We start from the raw sequence: 24917 nt of genomic DNA on the forward strand, positions 1-24917 counted from the left end.
GATCCTTTCTTCCACTTGATCTAGCCTGCCATTGAAACCCTTTATTGAATTTTTCAGTTCAGTTATTATATTCTTTAACTCTATGGTGTCTGTTTGGTATGTTTTTATATTTTCTGTCTCTTTGTTGCAATTCTCACTTTGTTCATGCATTGTTCTTTAACCTCACTGAGCATCTTTACGACCATTATTTTGAACTCTTTATCAGCTAAATAACTTATCTCCATTTATTAAGATCAGTTTCTGTGGATTAATTGTATTCTTTTGTTTGGAACATATTCCCTTGTTTCTTCATTTTCCTTGACATTCTGTGTTGGTTTCTGCACATTAGATAAAACAGCCACCTTGCTCTCGTGTAGGAGATGAACCTCATCAATCAGCCTGGCCTGAGCTCCTGGTTGCTTCTTAAACCTTAGTGATTACCCAAACTTCCATCTTTGTTCTTAGTGACTCCCAGTAGCTGAGGGTTTGCCAAGACCCATCAGTGTCCCAAAGGGGAGGATTGCACTCAGCACCTAGATGAGGCCAGACCCTCAGGCAGTAGCTGGAAAAGTATGCAGTCAAACCCCTTCCAGGGAGAAACTGGGAGATGAATATTTTTGCTTGCTCCCTCTGTGCTGAGCCCTGGCAGCATGCCCATTAACAACTGCTTCTTTGTTGGCTATAATCTGGTGGGACTCATGAACACAAACCCTATTGGCTATCAGAGCTAGGTGATTTGGGGGCCCATCCCTTGGTGGGATCCTTAAAAGTCAGGGCACTAGAAGTGTGGTCCAAACCCTTCACTCTTCAGGGAGGAGCTGGGAGTTAGCGGTTCCCTCCCAATTGTATGGCACTGTGCCAGGGGTAAGGGTTATGATGAGAGTGTGTCCAGCTTTTCCTGTCTGTTTTGATATGGGTATTTTCTCAGTCGCCTAAGGTGTAGGAGTCACTCAGCTAGTTTCTGGATTTCTCTGAAAGGAAATTGCTCCATATGTAGCTTTACATTGTGTATCCATAGGAGGAGCAAAATTCAGGAGCCTCTTATGTTGCCTTCTTGGTCCAGAGTTCCCCTGGAGTATTTTTCAATTGCCCCATGAACCTCCCTTCTTTATTGTTGCCGTCTTCCTTTCCTTTCTAAAAAATAAAAAAGAATTCAATTTAAGTTCCCATTAATCCTGTTTATTTATCCGTTTATCAATTCATTAAGTATCTGATTTCTTAGAATTTGACTACAGGGTCCAAGTCACATTTGTGACTGCAGTGTCCTTAGGTTATTTCTCTCCAATGGCTTGTTAAAAGAAGATTGGTTTGGCTACTGGTTAGCTTGTCCTCAGCACATATAGTCATCTTTTTTCAGCTCTTCATCCTCGTAAATATGACAACTATATGGTTCTTTCCTACATAGGGAAAGATGAGAGGGGAACTCACAAGGCTGAGGATGTTGCCCTGGTAACCAGTCCAAACCCTGTCCCTCTCCTTTTCCTAATGCCATTTGTATCTATTCCAGTTGTGCTGACGAGAGGGGTCATTATCCCAGCAGGTGTGTGGTGGAGCAGATCTTTGTCCTAGGGCTCAAGAAGAAGCCATCTTCTGTGACCACCCACTCATCTGGTGAGGAAATAAGCCATTTGTTTTTGTAAACGTAGAAGTATCTGCAGGAAGAGATGATTAGTCCTAAAACTGACCTAATATGCCTAGCCAAGAGGACTCTGCACTTCCTGGTAGAGGTCAAATATACTAGTATCCAGAGGGAGTGACGCCATTCTGCTTCTCTTCAACTGGTCTTTCTGCTCACTGTATGCTGTTAATATTTTTCTAAATGAAATAATTTGGGGCGTGAAATACTATTGTAACTTCTCTGAATATTTTTTATTTTTCTTATTTTTTTATTTTTGTGAGGAAGATCAGCCCTGAGCTAACATCCATGCTAATCCTCCTCTTTTTTTTGCTGAGGAAGACCGGCTCTGAGCTAACATCTATTGCCAATCCTCCTCCTTTTTTTTTTTTTTCCCCCAAAGCCCCGGTAGATAGTTGTATGTCATAGTTGCACAGCCTTCTAGTTGCTGTGTGTGGGACGTGGCCTCAGCATGGCCGGAGAAGCGGTGTGTCGGTGCGCGCCTGGGATCCGAACCCAGGCCGCCAGTAGCAGAGTGCGCGCACTTAACTGCTAAGCCACGGGGCCGGCCCCTCTGAATATTTTTTAAACTGTACATATCTGAAGCCCTGGAGAATCCTACTCATGTTTACGGAGTTTCTTAAAGGGCATAGGATGGGATATATCCTTCCTTACCCACTGAATTTCTTAGACAAATCACTTTGTTCCTTACAGTTTTTTTTCAACCATTCTTACACTCAGAACAATGGAGTTTAATGTTTAAAAAATATTTTAAAAATGCATGGAAGTCCATAGGTAAAAGTGCTGTTAATTTGGATTCTCCTAAGTGGGTTATAAGGTTTTATGACAGAATCAGAAACATTTCAGATTCAAAGAAAAGATTTTTCTCTCCTAGATATTCATCAAATTTTCCCTTTTATTGTCTTGATATTTAGGTGGTAAAGATCAGCCTGTGGCTTTTACATATTGTGCTGAAACATCCACCTTGAGCCTGGAGAAGCTCTCGCTGAACATTGGTGCTGACTGGGAGGTCCACATCAAATGACAGAGCAGCGTTCCTGGTGACGAGTGCAGGGAGCAGCCTGCACCTTTCAGCCTTTCCCTTGGCCTTTTTTGAGATTTGTGCTACATTCTAATTGTCTGCTCTGGCTCAAAATAATCTTTCACGAGTCAGCAGTTTACTAATGAACAACAGATTTCAGATTTTACATTTTTGGATCTACTAGTAATACTCTTCGTGTCAAATGCCACCTCTTCTCCTGATGCAAGTAGCCCTGAGACATTTATAGAGTTCATGAATCTTCCATTGCTTCTTGGTCCGTGGCCCTGTGGTTAGCACTGTGGCCCAGTGAGCAGCTGCTCTTTGAGCACAGCTTGGATGGGTTTGTTTTATGTGAGATGTGGGCCAAACCCACCTTGTTTGGCCCATTTTTGGAAGCTTGCCTCAGGCCATGCAGCAGAATCACTCTGGCTACAGCAGCTGAGTTTCTCGAGGCCTGTCTCCAAGTGGACATCAGCCTCTGGGACCCCTTGCAGTTATCTTTCACCCACTTAGACATGGGGGAAAAAACCCTTTTCTGCTTGCACTGCATACACTGCAGCAACAGGGAGTTATTCTCCCCTCAAGATTGACTCAGGAGCACAAAGGCCCTAACATGCTTTCTGGGTTCCAAAGTTCTAAATTAATCTTCTTAAAATGCTAATTTCTTTATCTTAATTGTTTTTATTAAATACTGTCTACTAGATAAACTAGCCAAAGAATATTTGTAACATCAGTAAGCTCTAATTAATAATAATAAAGTAAATACCCATGCCCCCACCACTGAACTTCAGAAATAGAACACAAGCTGGGATGAGGGTGAGGCAAGTAAGCCACTTTCCTTGGGCACAGAATTTAAGGGGGTGGCAAAAAAACCACAATAATCAAAATAATATTTTAGTACAGTATTTTTAAAAATAAAAATTAATGCAAAAAAATCCATGATGAACAAAATATCAAAATTTTAAATAAAGATGATAGTATCAGTATTACTGAGTTTTCCTTTTGCCTTGGGCTCCAGTATGGCTTGGCATGGGATAGAACGTTTCAACATGCCAGTTCCCCAGGATGCTCCCTGCTCTGGTGACACCAGTGACTCCCTGCTGCCTGCACAGCATCTGCTGGAGCAGCCTCATGTCCTCAGCACCCCTCAACAGGCACATTTTCTTATCAGGCTTCTTCCACTTAGCAACTTGCCAGCTGCCACCTCTGCCTTCTGTTCCCTGGGCCCCAATATCCACTGCCTTCCCTCTGCCTATGCAGATCTTACCATCCGCCCAGGACCTACTCAAATCCCACTTTTCCATGAAGCTTTTCTAACTACCCTGTCGCCTCCACTGCCCTGTACCCTTAAGCAGTGATTTTGCCCTTCTGTGAAATGCTGCCCTACTTATAATATGTCCTCTACTTAGCATTCTCAGGGACAATTCCTTAATGTTTCAGGTTTGTCTGTCTCATTCACCTACTAAATTGTAGGTCCTCAAGAGCATCTTATATTTGTCTTATATCTGCCAGAGCAGCATTATACTTGACTTTCAGTAAGTATTGGCTGTAATTGGTTAACTAATGGATTTGATTGATTAAAAAGTGAGAATTAAATGTATTTGTTTCTGATTTACTTTTCTGACATAGGACTCTTCCTCCAGATGTTGTAAACATTGTGCATTTCCTCATGGACACATTTCATTGTATCAGTGGAGATTTGAGCTTTGCACCATATACAAGCTCACATAGACATATGCAGATGCTTTGCTCCTGTTTCTTTAAATTTTGCAATTAAGGAGAAGGGAAAAAGCCTACATTAGCTGAAGTCATATTTCCCAGCTTCAAATCTCCCTTGCCTTTCCCTTGCCTAAGACTTAACATAAAAACTAGGTGTTCTTACCTAATGATGGTTTTTTAAGAGGATTTAGAGCTGAATAATTAAGACCTATATTCAGATCAGCATTTAATGCATGTCTATTCCTCCATTTAAAATATTTTTGGAGGAAGGGATGAAATAAGAACTAGTAGAGTAAGTTAGTGAACTGCTATCTTCACCCAGAACTATACTGAAACACTTAACTCGAGACTGAATGGAGCGAAATATAGTCCGGGTGTTTGTAATTGTTCTCTGCTCTTATTTCTTCTCACGCTTTACCAACCTCCTCTTTCTGAAACTATGTACCAGAGAGGTGTGTGCGGGCTGAGTCGGCCTACAGGTGTTCAGTTACCTTTGTCAACTTAAAAAGCAAATTCGCTTTTATTTTATCCTCAAAATGAGTTTATTTGGGAATAACCAAAAGAATTGCAATTTGGGATGTGCATGCTATGGCGAACCATAGGCAAATCCAAAAGACAAAGGAGGGGAGCTGCTTTTGTAGAGAAAAAAGGGGGCGTAGGGAGGGGCTGGTCTAAAGGAAAGTCCCTGGGGGGAATTAACAGTTCAGGGCGGCAACAGCTTCTCATTGGCTGAGCTGTGGCGTTTCTCATTGGCTGGGCTCTTGGCAGGTGGGGAGAGAAATCTTCCTTCAGTAAGTAGTAAAGTACTTCTACTTCCTGTCCAAGGTGCAAGGTAGTCTCTTCCTGTTTGGTGTAATTGACAATGCATGATAGGGTGTGAGAGCTCCCCCTGCAGGCCTTCCTGACTCCAATTTAGTTAGGGTTTCTTTTATTAATTTCCCCACCTTGTTGTGGCTACTTCTTGATATGTTTTCTCAGGAAACTGGATTTTATGTAAGAAATTAGAATCATTTCAGCAGAGATTCAAACGAATCTAAAATGAATGCATGATGTCTCTTTCCTTCAAGACTTAAATGCTAAGGAGCAAGCCAACAAATCAGTTTAAAAACAGAAACTGCCCAACAGAAATATGGGCGGAGGTAATTCACAAAAGAAATTGAAACAAACAGACAAAATAAGCATGAAAGATGCTCAGCCTCATTAATAATCAAAGAAATGATTTTTTTTTTTTTTTTTGCCTAATTGGCCAAGATTAAAAAGAGTGAAAATGTCCAGTGCTGACATTGGTGTGGGGTATAGGCATTCTCGTGCATCATTGGTGGAATTACAAATAAGTATATGGGGCCGGCCCAGTGGCGCAAGTGGTTAAGTGTGCGTGTTCTGCTGCAGCGGCCCTGGGTTCACCAGTTCGGATCCTGGGCATGCACCAATACACTGCTTGGCAAGCCATGCTGTGGCGGTGTCCCATATAAAGTGGAGGAAGATGAGGCACGGATGTTAGCCCAGGGCCAGTCTTCCTCAGCAAAAAAAAAAAGAAGAAGAAGAAGAAGAGGATTGGCAGATGTTAGCACAGGGCTGATCTTCCTCATACACAAAAAACAAATAAGTATAAACTTTCAGGATGGCAATCTGGCAATAATATCAAAATTTTAAATTTGCCTACTCTTACTCAGCAATTCCACTTCAGATAAATCCGATAAATTGTTCAGAGCTACTAACTGCAGTGTGGAAAACTAGAAATAAGCTAAACGTCCTTTAACAGGGGATTGGTTAAATATAGCCCCTTCATACAGTGGAATATTATGTGGCCATTAAAATAACAATCTGTATGTATCAACATAGAAGTATGTTTTTGATAAAATGTTCACTGAGTGATTTCAATTAAGTAAAAGTTATAATAAACTGAAATTGAGGGACATCCTATACTCTTAAAAATATGAAGGCCATAAAAAACAAGTCTGAGGAACTGTTCCAGATTGAAGGGGGAACTAAAGAGACATGGCAACAAATGTGTGGCCTTGGGTTGGATTCTGGATCTATAAAGGACATTATTTTGAGAGTTGGCAAAATTTGAAGGGGATCTTTTGATTACATGGTAATTTTCCCAATTTGAGTGTTGTTCTATGATTATATAGAAGAATTTTCTTGTTTTTAGAAAATAGATACTGAAGCATTAAAGGGTAATGGGCTGTCATATCTCTAACTTACTCTCAAATGTCTCAAGAAAAAATTTATGTATATATGAGAAAGAGAGAGACGGAGAGAAAATAGGCAAAATATGTTAAAACGTTACAATCAAAGAATCTGGGTGAAGGGTATACAGGAACTCTTTATACTATATTTTCAACTTTCCTGTAAGTTTTAAACTACTTCAAAAAGTTTAAAAACAAAGGCGCTGGACCATATGTTTATAGTATCTAATAGCTTTATTTATTTTTTTTTTTTTAAAGATTTTATTTATTCATTTTTTTCCCCCCAAAGTCCCAGCAGATAGTTGTATGTCATAGGTTCACATCCTTCTAGTTGCTGTATGTGGGACTCGGCCTCGCGCTGGACGGAGAAGTGGTGCCTTGGGGCGCGCCCGGGATCTGAGCCCGGGCCGCCAGCATCAGAGCGCGCGCACTTAACCGCTAAGCCACGGAGCCGGCCCTCTAATAGCTTTAAATGTTTGGTTTCTATTGTTGTAAAAGCTTATAAGCTGTGGCATGTAAAACAGGATGAAACAAATAGAGTTAATAATGAACTCCAGGACAAGAAAATACCTTTATTTCTGATGCTGCAGACCACTTCAGAATCTCCATCATATCAGCTGTTCTTCACCTGAGAAATGCTGGGCCAAGCTGAGTCCTCTACTTCAGGGAACACAAACACCATCCTCTGAGCACCAGGCTAGCAGCCCCTGACCCTGCACCACCCACACTTGGCAGCACTATATGTTGTTTCACCACAGAGGTCTTGTCTGACCGTAGGAGCTGATCAAGGAGCCTTCCAGGAGGGTATTTACACTAAGAAATCGAATAGAATGCATGCTTATGGCAGGCATTTATTTAGGGCAGATGCCCTGTATAATGGCCAGGGAAAGTCCGTCAGGCATTTGGAAGGCCAGTTTGGTCAGCTTCCTTCTTTTCCCAGGTCTAAGTCATCTTGCAGATCCTCGCCATGGTGGATCTGGGGTGGTCAGTTCCTGATAGAAGTGATCCCAGCATGCAGGTTCCAGTTTGACTAGGTACCAAGACACTCCCTGCCCAAGGAGGCTGGTTTCATTTAAGATTGACCTATAGGACTAATTATGTTCTGGGGTGCAGCTCGCTTCAGAACTAAGTGAACTCCAGAGTCATGGTCTCATGTATCAACATGACCAGGGCCAATCCCAGATCGAGCCATTCTCCTAAAGGCTCCCTAGAGCAGAAAGCCCAGCTTGTCGCCGTGAGTTAAGTTGCCTTAAAGTTGTGCTGAGCCTTGTATCCTGGTTAAATAAAACTGGCCAATCAGATCCCTATAGCCGTGCAGAAGACTGCAATTCTAGAGTTCGGTCTGTGTGCAGAATTCCTTCACTTTTTCACATCCCTTTTATTTCAGAATATCATAATGATAGGCAGCAGAAACACAGTTAAACACCTAAATGCCTGGAGCTTAATGCTTTTTAGCTCAAAATTGACTATCCTGCCTAAAAGCCTTCCTAATAATGGAATTCCTATGACAATATCAAGAATTCCACTCTTCTTTTAAGATTCTGTCTACCAATCCCTCTGAATGCCCTGCATAATTCCAGGGACGGGGGGGGGGGGGGGGCTTGAGGGGGCTACGCACTCTAGAATAAAATAACTTCTCAGCCCAGGGGATAGAAAGCCATCAGCAGCTTCACTGGAAACAGATTATCATGTTAACCACAGACAATGGAGGCCATATAACTAGCATTCTAGGAGAAATAAAGGAGACCCTGGCATCTGATATCAGATCTGCATGTCTTATGACCAGCCTTGCTAAAGACTGCAGTGCCACAGCAAGGCCAGCCAGATTTAGACAGCTGCTTCTTGACAGTTGTTCCCAGCAGGGCTGTTGGTGTTTCCAGTCAGAACAAGGGGAAGGGAAGCTCTGACTATTCATATGCAAGGATCCAGAGATCTTATGCCTAACTCACTTTATTGGAATCTTGGTCATGCATTTACTCCTTCACTGGGAATCAGGAGACGTGGGCTCTAGATTGGTGCTGCAGTGAACTGGCTGAGTGATCTCGGCCTCGTCACTTAATCTCTCTAGGCCTTGGTTTCCTCATTTGTTAAAGAAAAGAGATAATCTCTAAAATTCTGTGAGTTTTCCATGACTTAACTGAAAAAATACAGCAAATATCTCAAGTTTCCTTAGTTGCAAAACAAGGAAAGGGTTGTTGTACAGATTAAAAATACTCTACATGTATGGAAAGGAAAAAATAGTAACTTTATTTTGGAGAAACCTGGTAGACATCACCTTAGCCAAGTGGTCAAGGTTGGCATCACATGTAGTAAAACACATCAATATCCTGTACCCCCAGGTAAGATTTGATGAGAAGGGCACATCACCTCTGTGACATTCTTTCCCCCAAATCCAGAACCTCAGTCTAATCATGCGAAAAATATCAGACAAACTCAAGTTGAGGGACATTCTACAACATACCTGACAAGTACTCTTCAAAAGCGCCAAGGTCATGAGAGACAAAGACTCTGGCACCGTCAGAGATTGGAGGACACTAAGGAGACATGACAAATGCCATGCAGGATCCTAGATTGCATCCTGTAACAGAAGAAAAAATAAAAACCATTAGTGGAAACAGTGAAGAGATCAAAATATGTCTTGTAGTTTAGTTAATAGTATTTTACCAACATTCATATCTTAGTTTTGATCATTGCTCCACAGTTATATAAGGTGCAAACCTTAGGGGAAGCTGGGTGAAGGGAATATGGGAGGGAACTCTGTACTATCTTTGCAACTCTTTTGTAAGTCTAAGATTGCTTTAAAAGTTTTTAAAACTATGTGAAATGGCTAGCTCACAGTAGGTACTTAATGAATGGTAGGTGTTACAGCAAATACATTGCTTCCAACAGTGTTGAATCAAAGAAATATTTATCAGTGGAAAAGACAGTGATACAGAGCCGTTAATTGGCCTTGTTGGTGCAACAGAAACCATTCCAGCCACAGATGTTGCATAACCTTGACTGAAATACTTGTTAAAAACTAGTTCTTTATCCTTGAAGAGATTTCTGGGAATTGAAATGTGCAGCTGTTTATATGCTCATTATCTGCCCTTTGTTCATGGGCTCAGATTGGATTTCTCTCTGGTGGCATGAATTCTACAGCTGTGAGGTTCTGCAGCTGAATAAACCTTGAGTTTGGACCTGCTAATCTGAGAGGGAGTTTTATCCACAACAATTGGTAGAGCAAAATGCATAGCACCTTACACTCTGTGTGTTTGATATTCCCATCCTGCTATGACAAGAGGCTCATCTCTATCGCTATCACACACTCATCTTAGTTACCAACAGATGGAGCTGGCTTAGACAGCCAAGGAAAGAAAGGTCAGCACATGTGTGGCCCAGAGACAGCTCCTCCCCCAGGGGCAAATCAGCTAAGCAACTTTGGTTGCACTGGCAAAGCAATAAGAAGTGTAAGAAACATCTCCTCACATAGAGAAATTTCATTCAACAGATATACAATATGTATGTATTAAAAGCCTTCCATATGCTTAACCCTGAGGGTAGAATGGGGACCCAGTTCCTACCTTCACAGAACTTACAGTCTTGTGGGCAAACAGGAAGCTTAATAAGCAGAAACAATAAAATGTGGGTCAGTGCTGTGAATTTCAAGGTGGTATAGAGCACGGCGCTGGGATCAAAGGTAGGATGGTGGGGGAAGGGAACCCCCCCCTTCGCTTTCCATGCCATTGATGAGTTTGAGGATGGAAGTTAGTCTTTTTAGAGGCTCTTTTAAAGTGCAGGGCCGTAGGCGTGCCTCTGATTGGAGACGCCATGACCACATGATCCTGGGCAGATTACATCTATCCCGGTGCTGTACACGTGGAAGATGTTCATTAATGCTCATAGAGTGAATGCTGATTTGCACCAATCAGTGACTGTCATTCAGCTTGATCTAACCCCAAAGTAATATCAAAATTCGGGTCATCTCTAACAACAACAACATTTATCAAGTGCTTAAGACAATCGTGGCACTATTTTAAGTGTTTTACATAAATTAATTTGTTTAATTTTTACAACTCAATAACAGAATGACTATCATTAAACCCATTTTCAGTGAGAAAGCTGAAACATAGGAAGAAAGGAAGAAGTAAATCACCTAAAGTTACACAGGCACAGCCAGTGAGCAGCAGGCCCAGACTTTTAGCCTAGGCAGTCAGCCTTCAGAGGCTGCCCTCTACTCTGCCTCTCCAAGGGTGGTAGTAAAGATCCTTGGGCATTTTCTTAGAGGGACATGAGAATAGGCTGCTGGTTCCTACAAGCTGCAACTCCAGACACAGGGCTCCTCAAAGCTGCAACCCCAGGGATCATGAGCCTGGTAGTACTCCCTGTTTCAGCCGTCACTCCCTACCTTCTCTCATAGCCTCTTGCTTTGGGCCCATGAAGCAGGGCTGCAGTCTGGGACAAGCCTCTGCTCTGCCACACTTGGAATGTGGCCATCTTCTTACAGCCTGGTTAGCAGCTACCGTGGGAAGAAAACAAGGTGGAGGCCAGACAGGAAATTTCCTTCCCCAGAAACACTTATGCTGTCATCTAAGAGCCCTGAAACCAACCTTTTTGGTAACGACCTGATGGCCAACCTGGTTCAGTATCCAATTCCAGCTTCTGACCCAGATGCCTGGATGCAGCACGCCTAAATAATCTGTACTCAGGTACATTTTTTGTAGCAGATTTGGTCCCAGTGTTTATTTTGGGGGTGGGGAGAGACAAGAGGTAGCTAGGTCAGGTGGGCAAAAGACAGGGATTTTCTCAGCTGAGGACTCTGTAGAATGGCATTTTCCATCCAGAGAGTTCTACTGAACAATGACATCAGAACATTCTAGAAGAGATGCCAAACCCAAATGAAAAATGTTCTGATGTCCTAGAGTTTTAGAAAGTAAAAATCATGTTCTCAAAAATGCCTAGGCTATTCTATTAGAATTCAGTATCTCATGTTCACTCTTGCTAGCTTTTTTCAATATTGTTTTCCATTAATTTGGTGGCCAACAGTTTGATAGTCTGTATAACGGCCTATTTAATAGTTTGCTAATTTTCAGTGTTCAGCTTACTCAAATGTTCCCCTTTCATTTCCTGACAATACTAGCACTTCATGGCAACCCAGAAATGTCCCTAGCCAGGTCCTTCTCTCTCCACCATGCAGTCTAGCTGCACGCTAGCCTCTCCCTTGCTCTCATACTCATGATCTTCCTTCATGTCTATTTTTAGTTTTCCTGGCTCAAGCTTCTTCAGGCCACTGAAACACAATCCTCACTCTCTTTCTCTCCCTCTGATAGGAGGCCCCCAGGTAAAAATTGCTGGAGAAATCTTTCAGAACTCCTTCCTCAGGAAAACCTACAGCTTTGGCATCACGGCTCAGTTTTTAAGATGGACATAAGCTGGACGACCTTCTGATGGGCTTTAAACTTTGAATTGGATGTGGACATTTTTCTCTCAGATGACAGAACCACTCCAACTTCCCCTTTGCAGTTGCTTCCTTTCATTGAAGGTAGCTGTCTCTTGTTTTCTTTAAAAACATTTTCCTTCCAAATTTGTCTACCATGCCAACTGTCATTAGCGCATCTGTGGCCTCGCGGACAGGGGCTGAGCCCATGTCCCCAGGGCCGGTTGCCCAACCAGCCCAGGGCAAGACCACCGAGTCAGGGGGCGGAAATCCAAGTGGCATCTATTCAGCCATCATCAGCCGCAATTTTCCTATCATCGGAGTGAAAGAGAAGACATTTGAGAAGCTTCGCAAGAAATGTCTAGAAAAGAACGTTCTTTATGTGGATCCTGAGTTCCCGCCGGATGAGACTTCTCTCTTTTATAGCCAGAAGTTCCCCATCCAGTTCGTCTGGAAGAGACCCCCGGTGAGTAGCTAACTGTTCGCTGGTTGGGTTTTTTCCCTCGGAGAAGTCCTCCCACTGAGCAAGTCCCTGCAGCTCCACTGTGCACATGGGCTCTGGGGGGCTGTGCCCAGGCTCTGGGGGGTCCTGCAGCAGCTCCAGCAGGCTCTGTCCTCAGGCGAGGCAGGGTTGATTCTCACTCTCTTGCTCTCTCTCTTTCTGAAAAAAATCTTACTTTTTATAAAAGTAATTACAACTCAATTTAATTTACCCTATAAAGGTAAATATTCCTTTCCCAGAAGAAATTCCAAACAGTCCAGATCTATCCTCTCTATTTAAATATCTCGCATCTTTATAAGATTCTTTCAATTTCTTGGGCTAAAGTCATGATATTGTTCTTTAGTTGCCAGTAGCCCTGTCTTTCTGAAACGCAGAAGCCCTGGAAAAAGGAGAGTGGCAGGCAAAGACTGCTTTTACGTGCATAAAATGTCAGGATTAGCAGGAGAGACACTAGCCATGGTTTTTGTCCATATATTTCCCCTCACGGATGAGGAAATAAAGGCACACCAGAGTGAAATGTATCCAGTGAGCACATGACAGCCCAAATAAAACCCCTTCTCTTTTAGGTAACTCTCCAGCCTCTGGGTTTCACTTACAGTAATCTACCAGAGGGAAAGTCACAGTCTCCTGGCTCCTTTCTCTGATCATACCTCCAGTATGACTCTTGTGTTTTTTGTTTTTTGGGCTTTTTTTTCCACTACTGTTCTTATTTCAAGAAATGTTTATTGAACATCTACTAGTGCCAGACACCAGGCAAACAACTGGGGAGACAGCAGTGAATAAGAAAAACAAAAATTCCTGCTCTCCTGGAGCCTCAAGTCCTGAGGGGAAGGCAAGCATTGAACACGAGTGATGCTGTCAGGAGACAACGTTCAGGGTGCTCTGGGATCAGGAGGCAAGGAGAGCTACCCTAGTCCAGAGAGAGAGAGACCCTCCCTGGGGAAATCATTTAAGCTGAGGCCCAATGCTACTCATTAGCCATGTTTATCTTTTTAACCTGAGGTCCCGAGGGTCCTCAGTTTAGAAGAGAGGACTGGAAAGAACTTCATTCTCCAACCCAGTCACTGCCCTGCTGCCAGAATACTGGGACATGTCATACCCTTGGTGAAATATCTTCAGTGACACTGTTCTCCCCTCCCCCCATGCCTTCAGGATAAGTCCAAACTCCTTAGCGGAGATATAGGCCCTTCTCCAGCTGGCCCCTGCCTACCTGTCCATCCTATCTTGACCCTCTCCCCCTGGACCCTGACACATTCAGTTGCTCTGTTGTTCCAAGTCTTCTCGTACCTCAAGGCCTTTGCTCATGTTGTCCATCTATCTGGAATGCCCTTCTTATTTTTATCTGATTTGCTCCTCTTCACCCTCGCTCCAAAACTCAGCTCAGGTGTCACTTCCTTCAAGTTTTCTCATGTCTATTCCCCTCCTGCTGAGAGCAGGGCCCATTCCTGATCCTCTTCAGACCCCTTTTACCCAGCAAGGGGCCAGGCCCACAGTGAGTACTCAGCTGCTAGTGGTGAAGGAAGACCCACTTCTGAGGGCGTTGACACAAAGAGATAAGGACAGCCCTGCATTCCAATATTGGGAGTTCCTAAAAGCCTTTCTAACACTACTATAGAGAAAGAAACCAGAAAACTTACAAATACTGTTTTTAGTAAAATCATTGGTAGATTTTATTATTAAAAAGCTAGATTTGCAAATTAATAAAAACATTTTAAGGGTCTATTATGGTCTAAGCACTAGATCAGTCCTAAAACTTATTCTGTCAGTATCAGTGTGAGATGAGGGGCCCCAGAAGACCTGTCTGTTCCCACCACCACCACCACCCAAAATTCTGAATTTTCTACTGTCACTAAGAATCCAGATAGCAAAGCCCACCCTTGGTTAAAATGCCCATATGTTCCCCTAGGGATACGATTAGGTGAACACTGCCTATTGGGTCCACTAGCATAAATTAGAATATAGAATTAGAGATAGTCAGAATTGGAATAAATCTTCAAGATGTGGTCCAGCCCCTTCATGTACAGGTGAAGTGATTAAGGTCCAAGAAGGGCAAATGACCTGTCTACAGTCACACAACAAGTTGTCTGAAATTGAAAAACTGAAATGATTCCAGAACTTTCTGAAATGTAAAGCACTTCTTGGAGACATAAGTTTTCCATGCACTTCCATAGATGTAGTAACCTTTGCCAGGCTTGAGCCGTCTGAAAACCAATCTGAATTTCTCTTCAACAATCAAATATTGCTTATTATAATCAAATGATGATGATAATGAAGGGGGAATTATTCATGGCCAACTAGAATTCTAGTTAAGATAACATGCTGCACTTTCAGCCTTTCCCTCTTAACAGAAGAGAGACCCAGGCCACCTGTCCCCAACACACCTGCAAGCTCTTCTCACTTGATTACCAGTGCCACCTCACTGCCTTTCCTCCTCTTTTAGGGAGCATCATGCATTGAGTTTCCAGGCCAAACAATCTGATTCCTCTAGCCCTTCCTTATATGATCTATTTCTAGCATCAGAAAGCAAAAAACCCATACCATACTTCCCAACTGTTAAGCCAAATGTTCTTGATGACAGACCCTTGGGCAGAAAAGAATGGCTTCTAGAACAGGGCTTCTGGGAGGCTGATGACTCTTGCCCAATATTACTGGGGACAGGTGTGGGGGAAACATGTGTTTCATTCCATGTGGTAGGGGCTCCAGTCGCACAACACTACAGGCGTCTCGCCTCCTCTCGGTGAATTTGTAAAGCGAACCTGACCTGTGAAGCCCAGCCCTTTTCTTCCTTCTTCCTCTTAGGAGCTACCTGCTCCCCCTTTGCAGCAATTACAGAGGGAGGTCCCCGTGGGAGTCCAGCAGAGGTCCTGGGCCACCTGCCACTACTACATGGTTAATAGTAATGACAACAGCTACTCTTGATTGAGAACTCACCACATGACAGTAACTATTCTAAGTGCTTCCATATGGTAACTCATTTAATCATCACAACAACACTGTGAAGTAAGTACCATTATTGTCCCCACTTCACAAATGAGGAAACTGAGTCTCAGAGGGATAAATAATAACTGGCTCCAGATCTCCTAGTTAGTAAAGGATGGGGCTGGGATTTGAACCCAGCTAATCTGGCTCTAGAGCCCGAGCTCTCAATGACAAACTCTATCTAATTCTGGGATTTAGAAGCCAATATCAGCTTCAACAATAAACGTGGCATTTTGGACTCCCCTACACTTTTGTCTTATTCCACCACTGGTTCAAAAACTCAGGCATGGAAATGAGGTGTCATTTATTGGGCCTCCACAAGCCACAACAGGCATCAAGTGACACCTTGGGGTTTGGCCCCTGGAAGCAGCAGCCTCTGTGAGCTAGGGACAGAATGACACAGTGGCTAAGAGCCCGGTATCACCCACATTCAAGTCCTGCCCTGCTACTTAACACTTGGGTAATCTTGTCATGTAGTTATCCTCTCTGTGCCACAAGTTCTTCATCTGAAAACGGGGAATAATCATAAAAAAGAACCCATCTCATAATGTTGTTGTGAAGATTGAGTTAATGCACACTGAAGGTTTAAAGGGAGCCTGGCACCTGGGTGAGTGCCCAATGGACTACTCTGCCTACATGGACTACTCTAACCACCACCTACATCCAGCTGTGCCATCTCTTCAAAGAGGCAATATCGTAAACATCTTTCCAGCTTCATGTGTGTCTAGGACCAATCAAGATACTAACCACAGCAATGTATTCAAATACTTCGTGTCTCATCTAAATGAATCAGACCAACGGAATATGAAGATATATGTGTGAATAGTTCCCGCAGGGGAAGGTGACTGACTGACTGCTTGTCCTTAGGGCAATTCCAGTCATCCACAACTAACATAAAATGTGTGTTACGGTATGACAATGTGAGTGTGAAGGTGACCACATAAAGGGTATCACACTGCGCTGGGGAACTTGGCAACTCGCTCAATGATTGGCTAGAGAGACCACAGAGGGCAGGAGGGTGACAAACGCTTCCATTTTCCATCTGCATTTGCCTCGGGCACACCAGGGTGTTTCTCTATACTCTCCTGCAGTCACTTAAAATCAGAGGCAACCTAGATCTCTTTTCTTTTTGGAGGGGTGAGAAATGAGGGGCCAGCTGCAAAGCCTTGTGCCTCTGGTACCCTCCTTACCCTTGGTAACACCAGATCCCCAAATCACTCCACAGTGACCCAGAGGCCCACGAGGGAATTCTCCCTTGGGAGGCAGCCTCTCCCTTCTTGGTGCCTCTGCCACTCCCAGTTCGGGGTCCCTCCATGGGCGAGTTGACTCACACCCTCTTCTGTTGTAGGAAGCATGGGTTGTGCATAGAGGATTATACATGGTGCTGACCCACAGAGCCAGCTCAGCACACTATGGCCTCCAACAGCAGAGACTGGCCACATGTTCCCGAGCCTCCCCTGTCTCTGGTCCAAGTGGAGTCACCTTTCTGTAAATTCCATCTCATTCCAGCCCCACCCTAACCTGCACCCTGGAGAAGGAGGAGTCCAACCTATTTGGGAGCCAGGTTAAACAAGACTTCAAGTTAAACTTCACTCCACAGATATGGCCTCAGTGTCACGTGGCTCTGCAGGAGAGGTTATTTCCTATTTGGGCCTCTGATTCACAGCTCTGAGTTGAAGTCAAAACTGCATCATTGATAAACAGCCACCTCCAACTTATCGCCCCAGCTCTTTCTCTAGGAAATCGGTTCTCCCTTCCACCTGTGCACTCCAAGCTCCTGGTGCTGATAGCTGCGACTCTGCATTTTCCCTTCGCAACTTTATGCGCAGCTCTCTGTTTCCACTGGCTGTTGGGGGCTGGGGGAATTTACCACCTTCCCCTTATCTCCAGATCCAGTGCTTTATAGTTTGCTGGCAGTGGCTGGACCTCTGGCCATAGGCCGCCTAACCTACCTCTTCCCCTCAAACCCTGTCTCCATTCCTCCATCTTTTCAGGGCCCCACCATTTACTAGTTCAGAGTTGGATCTCCACTTCACCCACATTTTTCTGGTGTACACCTTCCCTCTTACCTGTTATTATTATTACAACCCCATATTCAGCTGTGCTTTGCCCAGTAGGTCTAACCTGGCTCTTAGCCCTGCTCTTCTGCACTCCCTGCACCAACTAGTTCACTCTGCCAACACCTGGACCTGAGGAAACCTCTTTCCCAGACAGACAGCAGCCTTTTTATACTCCAAACAAGCGACTTTATTCCCTGTAGTTCCCATACCCAGAAATCTCTTGAATCAGACGCTTTTTAAAGATACAGTTTAGGTAAGTTTCCCAAGCTGCAATTTATCATGAACCATATTTCACCAAGTCTAGAAGATTTTGGTGCTGGTACTTTCTTGATCTTATTAGAGGGTGTCCACAGATGGTCACAACCACCACCCAGCTGACTGCAATTGAAGGAAGCTTTCTAATGTAAGATGCATCACAATTTCAGAGATAAAATGTGAGGGGAAAAAAGTGCCTTAGAATGGAAAAATCAGACAAGACCCTTCTCCCACTTAACTCACAGTCCTGCCATCCCTTTCTACCCCTCTTCCCAAACCATTTCTTCCTCTCATGCTGCCTATCAGCACGGATCCAACCACACCACCTGGGGCTTGCTGCCATCTGGTCTCCTGCCCCTCCCCGGGTCTTCACCATCCAGGCAGAACCAACTTCTCCCTTGTCCCAAGGCTGTTAAACCAGAAATCAATCAATCAATCAGTCAATCAATCATTACATTCTTCAGGTTAAGTCTTGTTACTACTACAAAATTATCTTTGATCTTTTTATACATATTTAGCCAAAAGTGCTTAACAAATGTGAATCCTTGGCACAGCAGAATCTTCAGTTTCTCTTTTCAAGAGGAAAACGCATAAGAAAAGATTAGGAAGATTCTTGTAATTGCAGAAAGAGTAATTTCTCCCTGGGGGGTGGACATAATTGTTTTCTAGGGGGAAAAAAGAGAAAAAAATGGCTGGTTTACTTACAAGAGGGAAGAGAGCTAGAATAGAAACCAAAGTGGGGTGGGGGAAGCAACGGGCAGGAGGCCATACCCCAGGGTCCTCCCTCCCCTTGACCTGACCCTCAAAGACATCCTTACTGACAACTTATGAAATGCCTGAGGTAAAGGGCAGACGTTAATACCTTGATTGACACACGCCTGACTGAGCCAGCACCCCCGGAAGTCAGAGTGTGGAAAGCACAGGAGTGGGGAAAGAGAGAGAAGCATACAGAAGCAAACTGCCAGGAACCCACTGACCTCTGATGGGGGTGAGCAGGCTCTGGGGGTTTGAGATCTCCTGGGGGTTCGAGATCTCCAAGGAACGGTGAGGGCCCAGCCAGCCCCTGGGAAGCATTCCGTTTACGAGAAGCTGACACTTGCTTTATCATTTTCATCCAACTACAAGTTTAACCACCATCAGAATTTTTAGAATTTTATTATACACCCCTAGAACACCAGGAATATAGTATAAAAACTGCTCTAAAAAACTCCTTATAAGTCATGGGATTGAAAATGTTTGGGAACTACTTCTTTCAGCCATTCCAGTTAGATGGGTTTCTTTCCTGATGTTAAAGTTTTGAAGGGAAAAAGGATGCCCCAGCTCCTTCAATAACCTATAGTTAGTACCTTTCACAGTCTGAAGGTTCATCCTTATTTCTATCCAGAACTCTTCCTCCCACAATCTTAGCACATTATCTCTGGCTCAGATCCAGAAGGCAGTGAAATAGACTCAACTGACTTCCTCTAAATAGTAATTCTCCCTATTCTTGAATAATGTCATCCTTCCTTTAGTTGCTTCAGATCAAAGGGTCATAAAACTCCTCTAACTTTACCCCGTAGGTATGATTTTTCCAACGCTGGGGGGATGTCAGTGCTATGATCCATGCACAGTGAATCCTCATTATTCATGGACTGTGTATTGGTGAATTCACTTACTCGCTAAAATGTATTTGTAACCCCAAAATCAATATCCATGGTGTTTCTGCGGTCATTTATGGACACGTGTAGGGCAGTGAAAATTTTGAGTTGCTTTACACGCATGTTCCCAGCTAAAGTCAAACAGGGCAACACTCCGCCTTCTTGTTTCAGCTCTAACGCTATAATCAAGTGTCCTTTTCATGGTCCATCTAGGGCCATGTTTTTCATATTTTTGTGCTGCTTCTTGGTTATTTCTCTGTTTAAAATATCCCTGAGCATAGTTCTGAAGTGCTGTCTAGCGTTCCTAAGAGCAAGAAGGCTATGATGTGCCTTAGGGAGAAAAGACATGTGTTAGAGAAGCTTCACTCAGGCATGAGTTACGGTGCTGTTGGCTGTGAGTTCAACGTTAATGAATCAATAATAGATATTAGGGGCCGGCCCATTGGCATAGCGATTAAGTGCACATGCTCGGCTGCAGCAGCCCGGGGTTCAGATCCCGGGCACGCACCAACACACCGCTTGTCAAGCCATGCTGTGGCGGCATCCCATATAAAATGGAGGAAGATGGGCATGGATGTTAGCCCAGGGCCAGTCTTCCTCAGCAAAAAGAGGAAGATTGGCAACAGATGTTAGTTCAGGGCTAATCTTCCTCAACACACACGCACAAAAAAATAATAATGTATATTAATAAAGGCATCTTTAAACAGAAACACATAAATAAGGTTGTGTATTGATCAGTTGATGAAAATTCTGTGATCAGAGACTCACAGGAATCTAATCCTGTATTTCCTCTAGGAGCAATGGTTCAATATTCACTAATTCAGCACTCACAGTGACTTTATAGAACATAATACCATGAATAATGAGAATCGACTGTACTTACTATTTCTCTGTATTCTTAAATATCACAGCTTGAAACAATACCCTATCAAGAGTGTGATCAGTAGGAAACACTGCAACATATTTTAATTCATCACAGTCATTATTCTTTTTGATGATCAAAGTGTCCCATCTTTGGACAGCAGGAGCCCCCATACAAGTTCCTTGTATTATTTGACATGACACCATTAACCTTCAATAGTTTCCTTGGTTTCTGGCCACAACAAAATGTCCCAGGCTCATCTTGTACATTTCTTGGCCCAGACGTGGAATGAATCATTTCTTCAAGGAGTCTAGTTCCTTTTAGTCTAAAGAAAAGAGTGAAATGTAGAGGATAGCTGACCACCCACTTCCTAGGACCCAGTGCTTGGCCGTTACATCAGCATTCTGCAGTTGGAAGCTTTCTGACAACCTGTGGTGACACCAGAGGTCTCTTGTTCTAATGGCCTCTTCCATGTGCCCCATCGCCTCCATAATTAACACTCCACTCTGTGTATTTTCCCAATCAAGTGGTCACCTGACCTGTTACTCAATTCTGAGAAGAAGAAATTCTAGGTTGGCACAAAATAAAAGTTACTCCATGCCAGTGTGAGATGAGAGGGAGGGAACAGAACTACAGAAAAAACTAGGCTGTGTGCAGTGAGCCCTCTGTGCCGAGGGCCCAGGGCCCAGCTGCTGTGTAGCTTCTTCTCTCAGGGATATTATTCATCTTTCCAGTGAACCTGGCGTGGCAGGAGATCTGCTTGTAATCTGTTTCAGAATGTCATCTTCTGTCAGACAGTTTAGAGGGAAGTGGGATCACTGGGATAGCCACAAAGAGGAAGAGCTGGGGGCATTGTGCAGAGGGGTTAAGACAGCTGAATTTAGAACCAAATAGACCTAATCTGAACCCTGGCTGTCACTAGCAAGTCAAATAGACTTTCTAAGTTTTGCTTTTCTCTTCTATAATGGGGATAATGATATTCTCAACATAGAGCTGTTCTGAGCTAGCATCCATAAAGTCCCAGAGGTGCTCAAGGTAAGGTAGCAATTACTATGGGTATAGGCAGCAAAGGACAGGAGCATAACACAGTGATGAAGTGCGCAGGCTTTAAAGTCAGACAAACTTGATTCAAATCCCAGCTTCACCTCTTAACCTCAGGCAAGTGACCTCAGGCAAATTACTGACCATTCCTGGGTCTCAGTTTCCTCATCTGTGAAAAGAAAATGGAAGTTCTTACATTCACAGACTTGTTGTAAGGATTAAATGAGATACTGTATATGACACGCTTAGCACAAGGAGTCAATAAATAGCGATGATGGTAATTGAAAGGCAAAACGAGGTACCCTATTGAGAGCCAGCCCTCTTTCTACTCAGCAGAGAATCATGACAGTGCCATCCTGGGTGGGGGTGCCAGGGCATAAGTTTTGGTGAAAAGTGACAATTCTATTTAAGTTTTAGGACTGCCTCTCCTTATATTCCATAAGACAGCAGCTCCTCCTGAGCGTCATGAATGGGACAGAGCTCTAGACATCATGGTGAACAAGCTAAAATAACTCAGCAGTATAACTGAAAAATGGAAGGGGCAGGGACAGAAACAGCCAAGAAAAGTATGAAAAGATGCATTTCCTTGATTATGAATAAGGCAGAGGATCTTTTCATACATTCATGTATTTCTTGATCATTTGTTATCTTGCTGTCCATAAAATACCTGTTGATGTTTTTTGATCATTTTTCTATTGAGTTGTCTTTTTCAACTTGAATTGTAGGCCTTTTTTTTTCTTTTTTTTTTTTTTGCGGTAACATTCATTTATAACGTTATATAAATTTCAAGTGTACATCATTATATTTCGATTTCTGTATAGATTACATCATGTTCACCACCCAAAGACTAATTACAATCTATCACCACACACATGGAATTGTAGGCATTCTTTATATATTCTGGATACTAATCATTTATTGGTTAGATGTCTAATAAATATCTCCTCCCACTTTGTGACTTGCATTTTCACTCTCTTAAGGGCATTCTTTTATTTAAAAAATTCTTAATTAGGGGGCTGGCCCCATGGCCAAGTGGTCAAAGTTCCGCATGCTCCACTTTGGTGGCCCCAGGTTCACGGGTTCGGATCCCAGGCACAGACCTGCTCCACTCATCAGCCATGCTGTGGAGGCATCCCACATACAAAAAATAGAGGGAAATTGGCACAGATGTTAGCTCAGGGCTAATCTTCCTCAAGCAAAAAAAGAGGAAGATTGCCAACAGATGGTAGCTCAGGGCAAATTTTCATCACCAAAAAATAAAAATAAAAAATAAAATAAATAAAAAATAAAAATTCTTAAAAACTCAATTAGCAGTTCTAAATTCATTCTTAATTTATTATTTTTTCATTTATGGTTAGTACTTTTTGTCTTCTCTTAAGAAAGTTTTTCCTAAACCAAAGTCACTCTTCTTTATTATCATTTAGAAACTTGATTTTTCTGCCTTTATATATGGGTCTATGATCCATCTAGAAATGATTTTCTTGTATAAGATAGGGATCACATTTTGTTGTTTTTCCACATGGATATTCAAAGGTCCCAGCACAATGTATTAAAAAGACGATCTTTTCTCCCCTGTTTTGCAATGCCACTTTTTAAATAAATCAAGTGTCTGTCACGTGTAGTTCTGTTTCTGCACTGGCTATTGTGTTCTATTTGTGTTTATTTGTCTGTCTTTGTGCCAACACCACATCTTGTGCCAATAAGTCTTGACATCCAGTAGAGCGAGTCCTCCCAACTTGCTTTTCCTCTTCAGTATTATTTTAGCTACAACTGGCTCTTTGCCTTTCCATTTAAATTTTAGAATCAGGGTGTTGAGTTCTGCAAAAAATTCTGTTGGGGCGCCAGCCCGGTGGCGCAAGCGGTTAAGTGCACGTGCTCCGCTGCAGCGGCCCGGGGTTCGCCGGTTCGGATCCCAGGCGCACAACGAAGCACCGCTTGGCAAGCCATGCTGTGGCGGCGTCCCATATAAAGTGGAGGAAGATGGGCACAGATGTTAGCCCAGGGCCAATCTTCCTCAGCAAAAAGAGGAGGATTGGCATCGGATGTTAGCTCAGGGCTAATCTTCATCACACACACACAAAAAAATTCTATTGGGATTTTTATTGGGATTGTATTGAATCAATGTGGGAAGAATGCACATCTTGACAATATTGAGTCTTCCTATCCATGAAGAAGGGATGTCTCTCCATTAAAATAGGTCTCTTTTAGTATCTTTCAATCAAGTTTTTAATAATTTTCTGCAAAGGGCCGGCCCCATGGCTTGGCGGTTGAGTGTGCGCAATCTGCTGCTGGCAGCCCGGGTTGGGATCCTGGGCGCGCACCGACGCACCGCTTCTCCGGCCATGCTGAGGCCGCGTCCCACACACAGCAACTAGAAGGATGTGAAGCTATGACATATAACTATCTACTGGGGCTTTGGGCGAAAAATAAATAAATAAAATTATTTAAAAAATAATAATAATAATTTTCTACATAAAGGTCTTGATGATTTATCTTCTACAAAGATAAATCTTTGTCAGATTTATTCCTAGGCATCTTTTGCTGTTATTTTTATAATTGGCATCTTAAAATTGTACTTGATTTCTCAGGCATAAACATGCATTTGACTTTTATCTTACATCCAATCTTACATCATATCTCCTAAACTCTTTAATTCTAATAATTTGATTGTAGATCCCAAATTATTTGTGTGTAGATTTTATGTTTCTATATAGATAGTCAGATCATTTGCAAATAATGACAGAGCTGCCCAGTACACTATGTACAACTGTTTTCAGTAGCCTAGAATCAACTATTTCCCCATGGGGCCCTGGCACCCCCACTGAGAGTACTTGAATCCTTAGGTCTGGGATGAGCCTAGGGAATCTGCATTTTAAACTGGCATCCCAGGTGCTTCTGATGCAGGTAGTCCAAAAACCACACTCTGAGAAGCACCGAGTGGATGAAGGCCGACAAGGGTCAACGAGTGGGCAGGGAGACGGTATCTAGTGGTCAGGCTGCCAGACCTGAGTTTCTACCTGCGTCAGCAACCTGCTCTCACATTAGAGTTGCCCATTTACGCATGGTGAGACTTTGAAACAGCTGAGCTTTCTTGTGAATAAAATTCTGACACACATTTATCCTCTTTCCCCACCCACCACATTCTCTGCCTGAAGGTCCTGAATTTGCGAGTGTGATGTCTGTTCACTGCCCCTGGGGACCACTCTAACATGGACTTGCACTTGAGGTCGAGTTACCTATCCTCTGGGTCCCTCCCACAGACTAGAGTCCCCAATCGGCCAGTCAAGGTGTTTGGGGGGATGGGGTAGAGACATCAGGAGAATGAAGGCTTCATTAACCTCAGACAATGGCTTGGAGCAGATTCCTTCTATGCATTCAGCAGCCTGTATAGGATTAGTGTATACAGCATGTTTTGAAGGCCCCATGCTATATCCCACTGGCTGCCAGTGTCAAAGGCATGAATGCCTTTTGCTGAGGCAGGGTAAGTCTGTCTGTAACTATATTTTCTCTTTTTAAAGAAAGAATCCCAGCAAGGCTGATGGATGTACCCTGAAGGTCTACAGGTCTTTGGGGCCTGTTCTGGCTCTCTCGTTCCCCTCATGGGCTCCCTCTCAGACT

At 43.2% G+C, this 24917-nt stretch overlaps 2 protein-coding genes across 9 annotated transcripts in view; both read left to right on the top strand.

The window, feature by feature from the left end:
• GANC (glucosidase alpha, neutral C) overlaps positions 1–3622 on the top strand; it is an 80166-nt gene extending 76544 nt beyond the window's left edge. For 3 of the 5 annotated variants that reach the window (XM_004421461.3, XM_087425771.1, XM_087425776.1), the window contains 2 exons: positions 1487–1590; positions 2530–3622. In XM_004421461.3, the coding sequence (XP_004421518.1) occupies positions 1487–1590; positions 2530–2639 (214 nt within the window). In that variant the 3' untranslated portion in view covers positions 2640–3622. The remainder of the gene's footprint in view (positions 1–1486; positions 1591–2529) is intronic. The other 2 variants (XM_087425761.1, XM_087425765.1) reach the window with 2 other exon arrangements.
• Positions 3623–12120: 8498 nt separating this feature from the next.
• CAPN3 (calpain 3) overlaps positions 12121–24917 on the top strand; it is a 45022-nt gene continuing 32225 nt past the window's right edge. For all 4 annotated transcript variants that reach the window (XM_004421462.3, XM_087425878.1, XM_087425868.1 and 1 more), the window contains exon 1: positions 12121–12429. In XM_004421462.3, coding sequence (XP_004421519.1) covers positions 12121–12429 — 309 coding nt within the window. The remainder of the gene's footprint in view (positions 12430–24917) is intronic.

This window comes from Ceratotherium simum, chromosome 3 (genome assembly GCF_057802395.1).
Source record: "Ceratotherium simum simum isolate JZ-2026a chromosome 3, ASM5780239v1, whole genome shotgun sequence".
Lineage (NCBI taxonomy): Eukaryota > Metazoa > Chordata > Mammalia > Perissodactyla > Rhinocerotidae > Ceratotherium > Ceratotherium simum.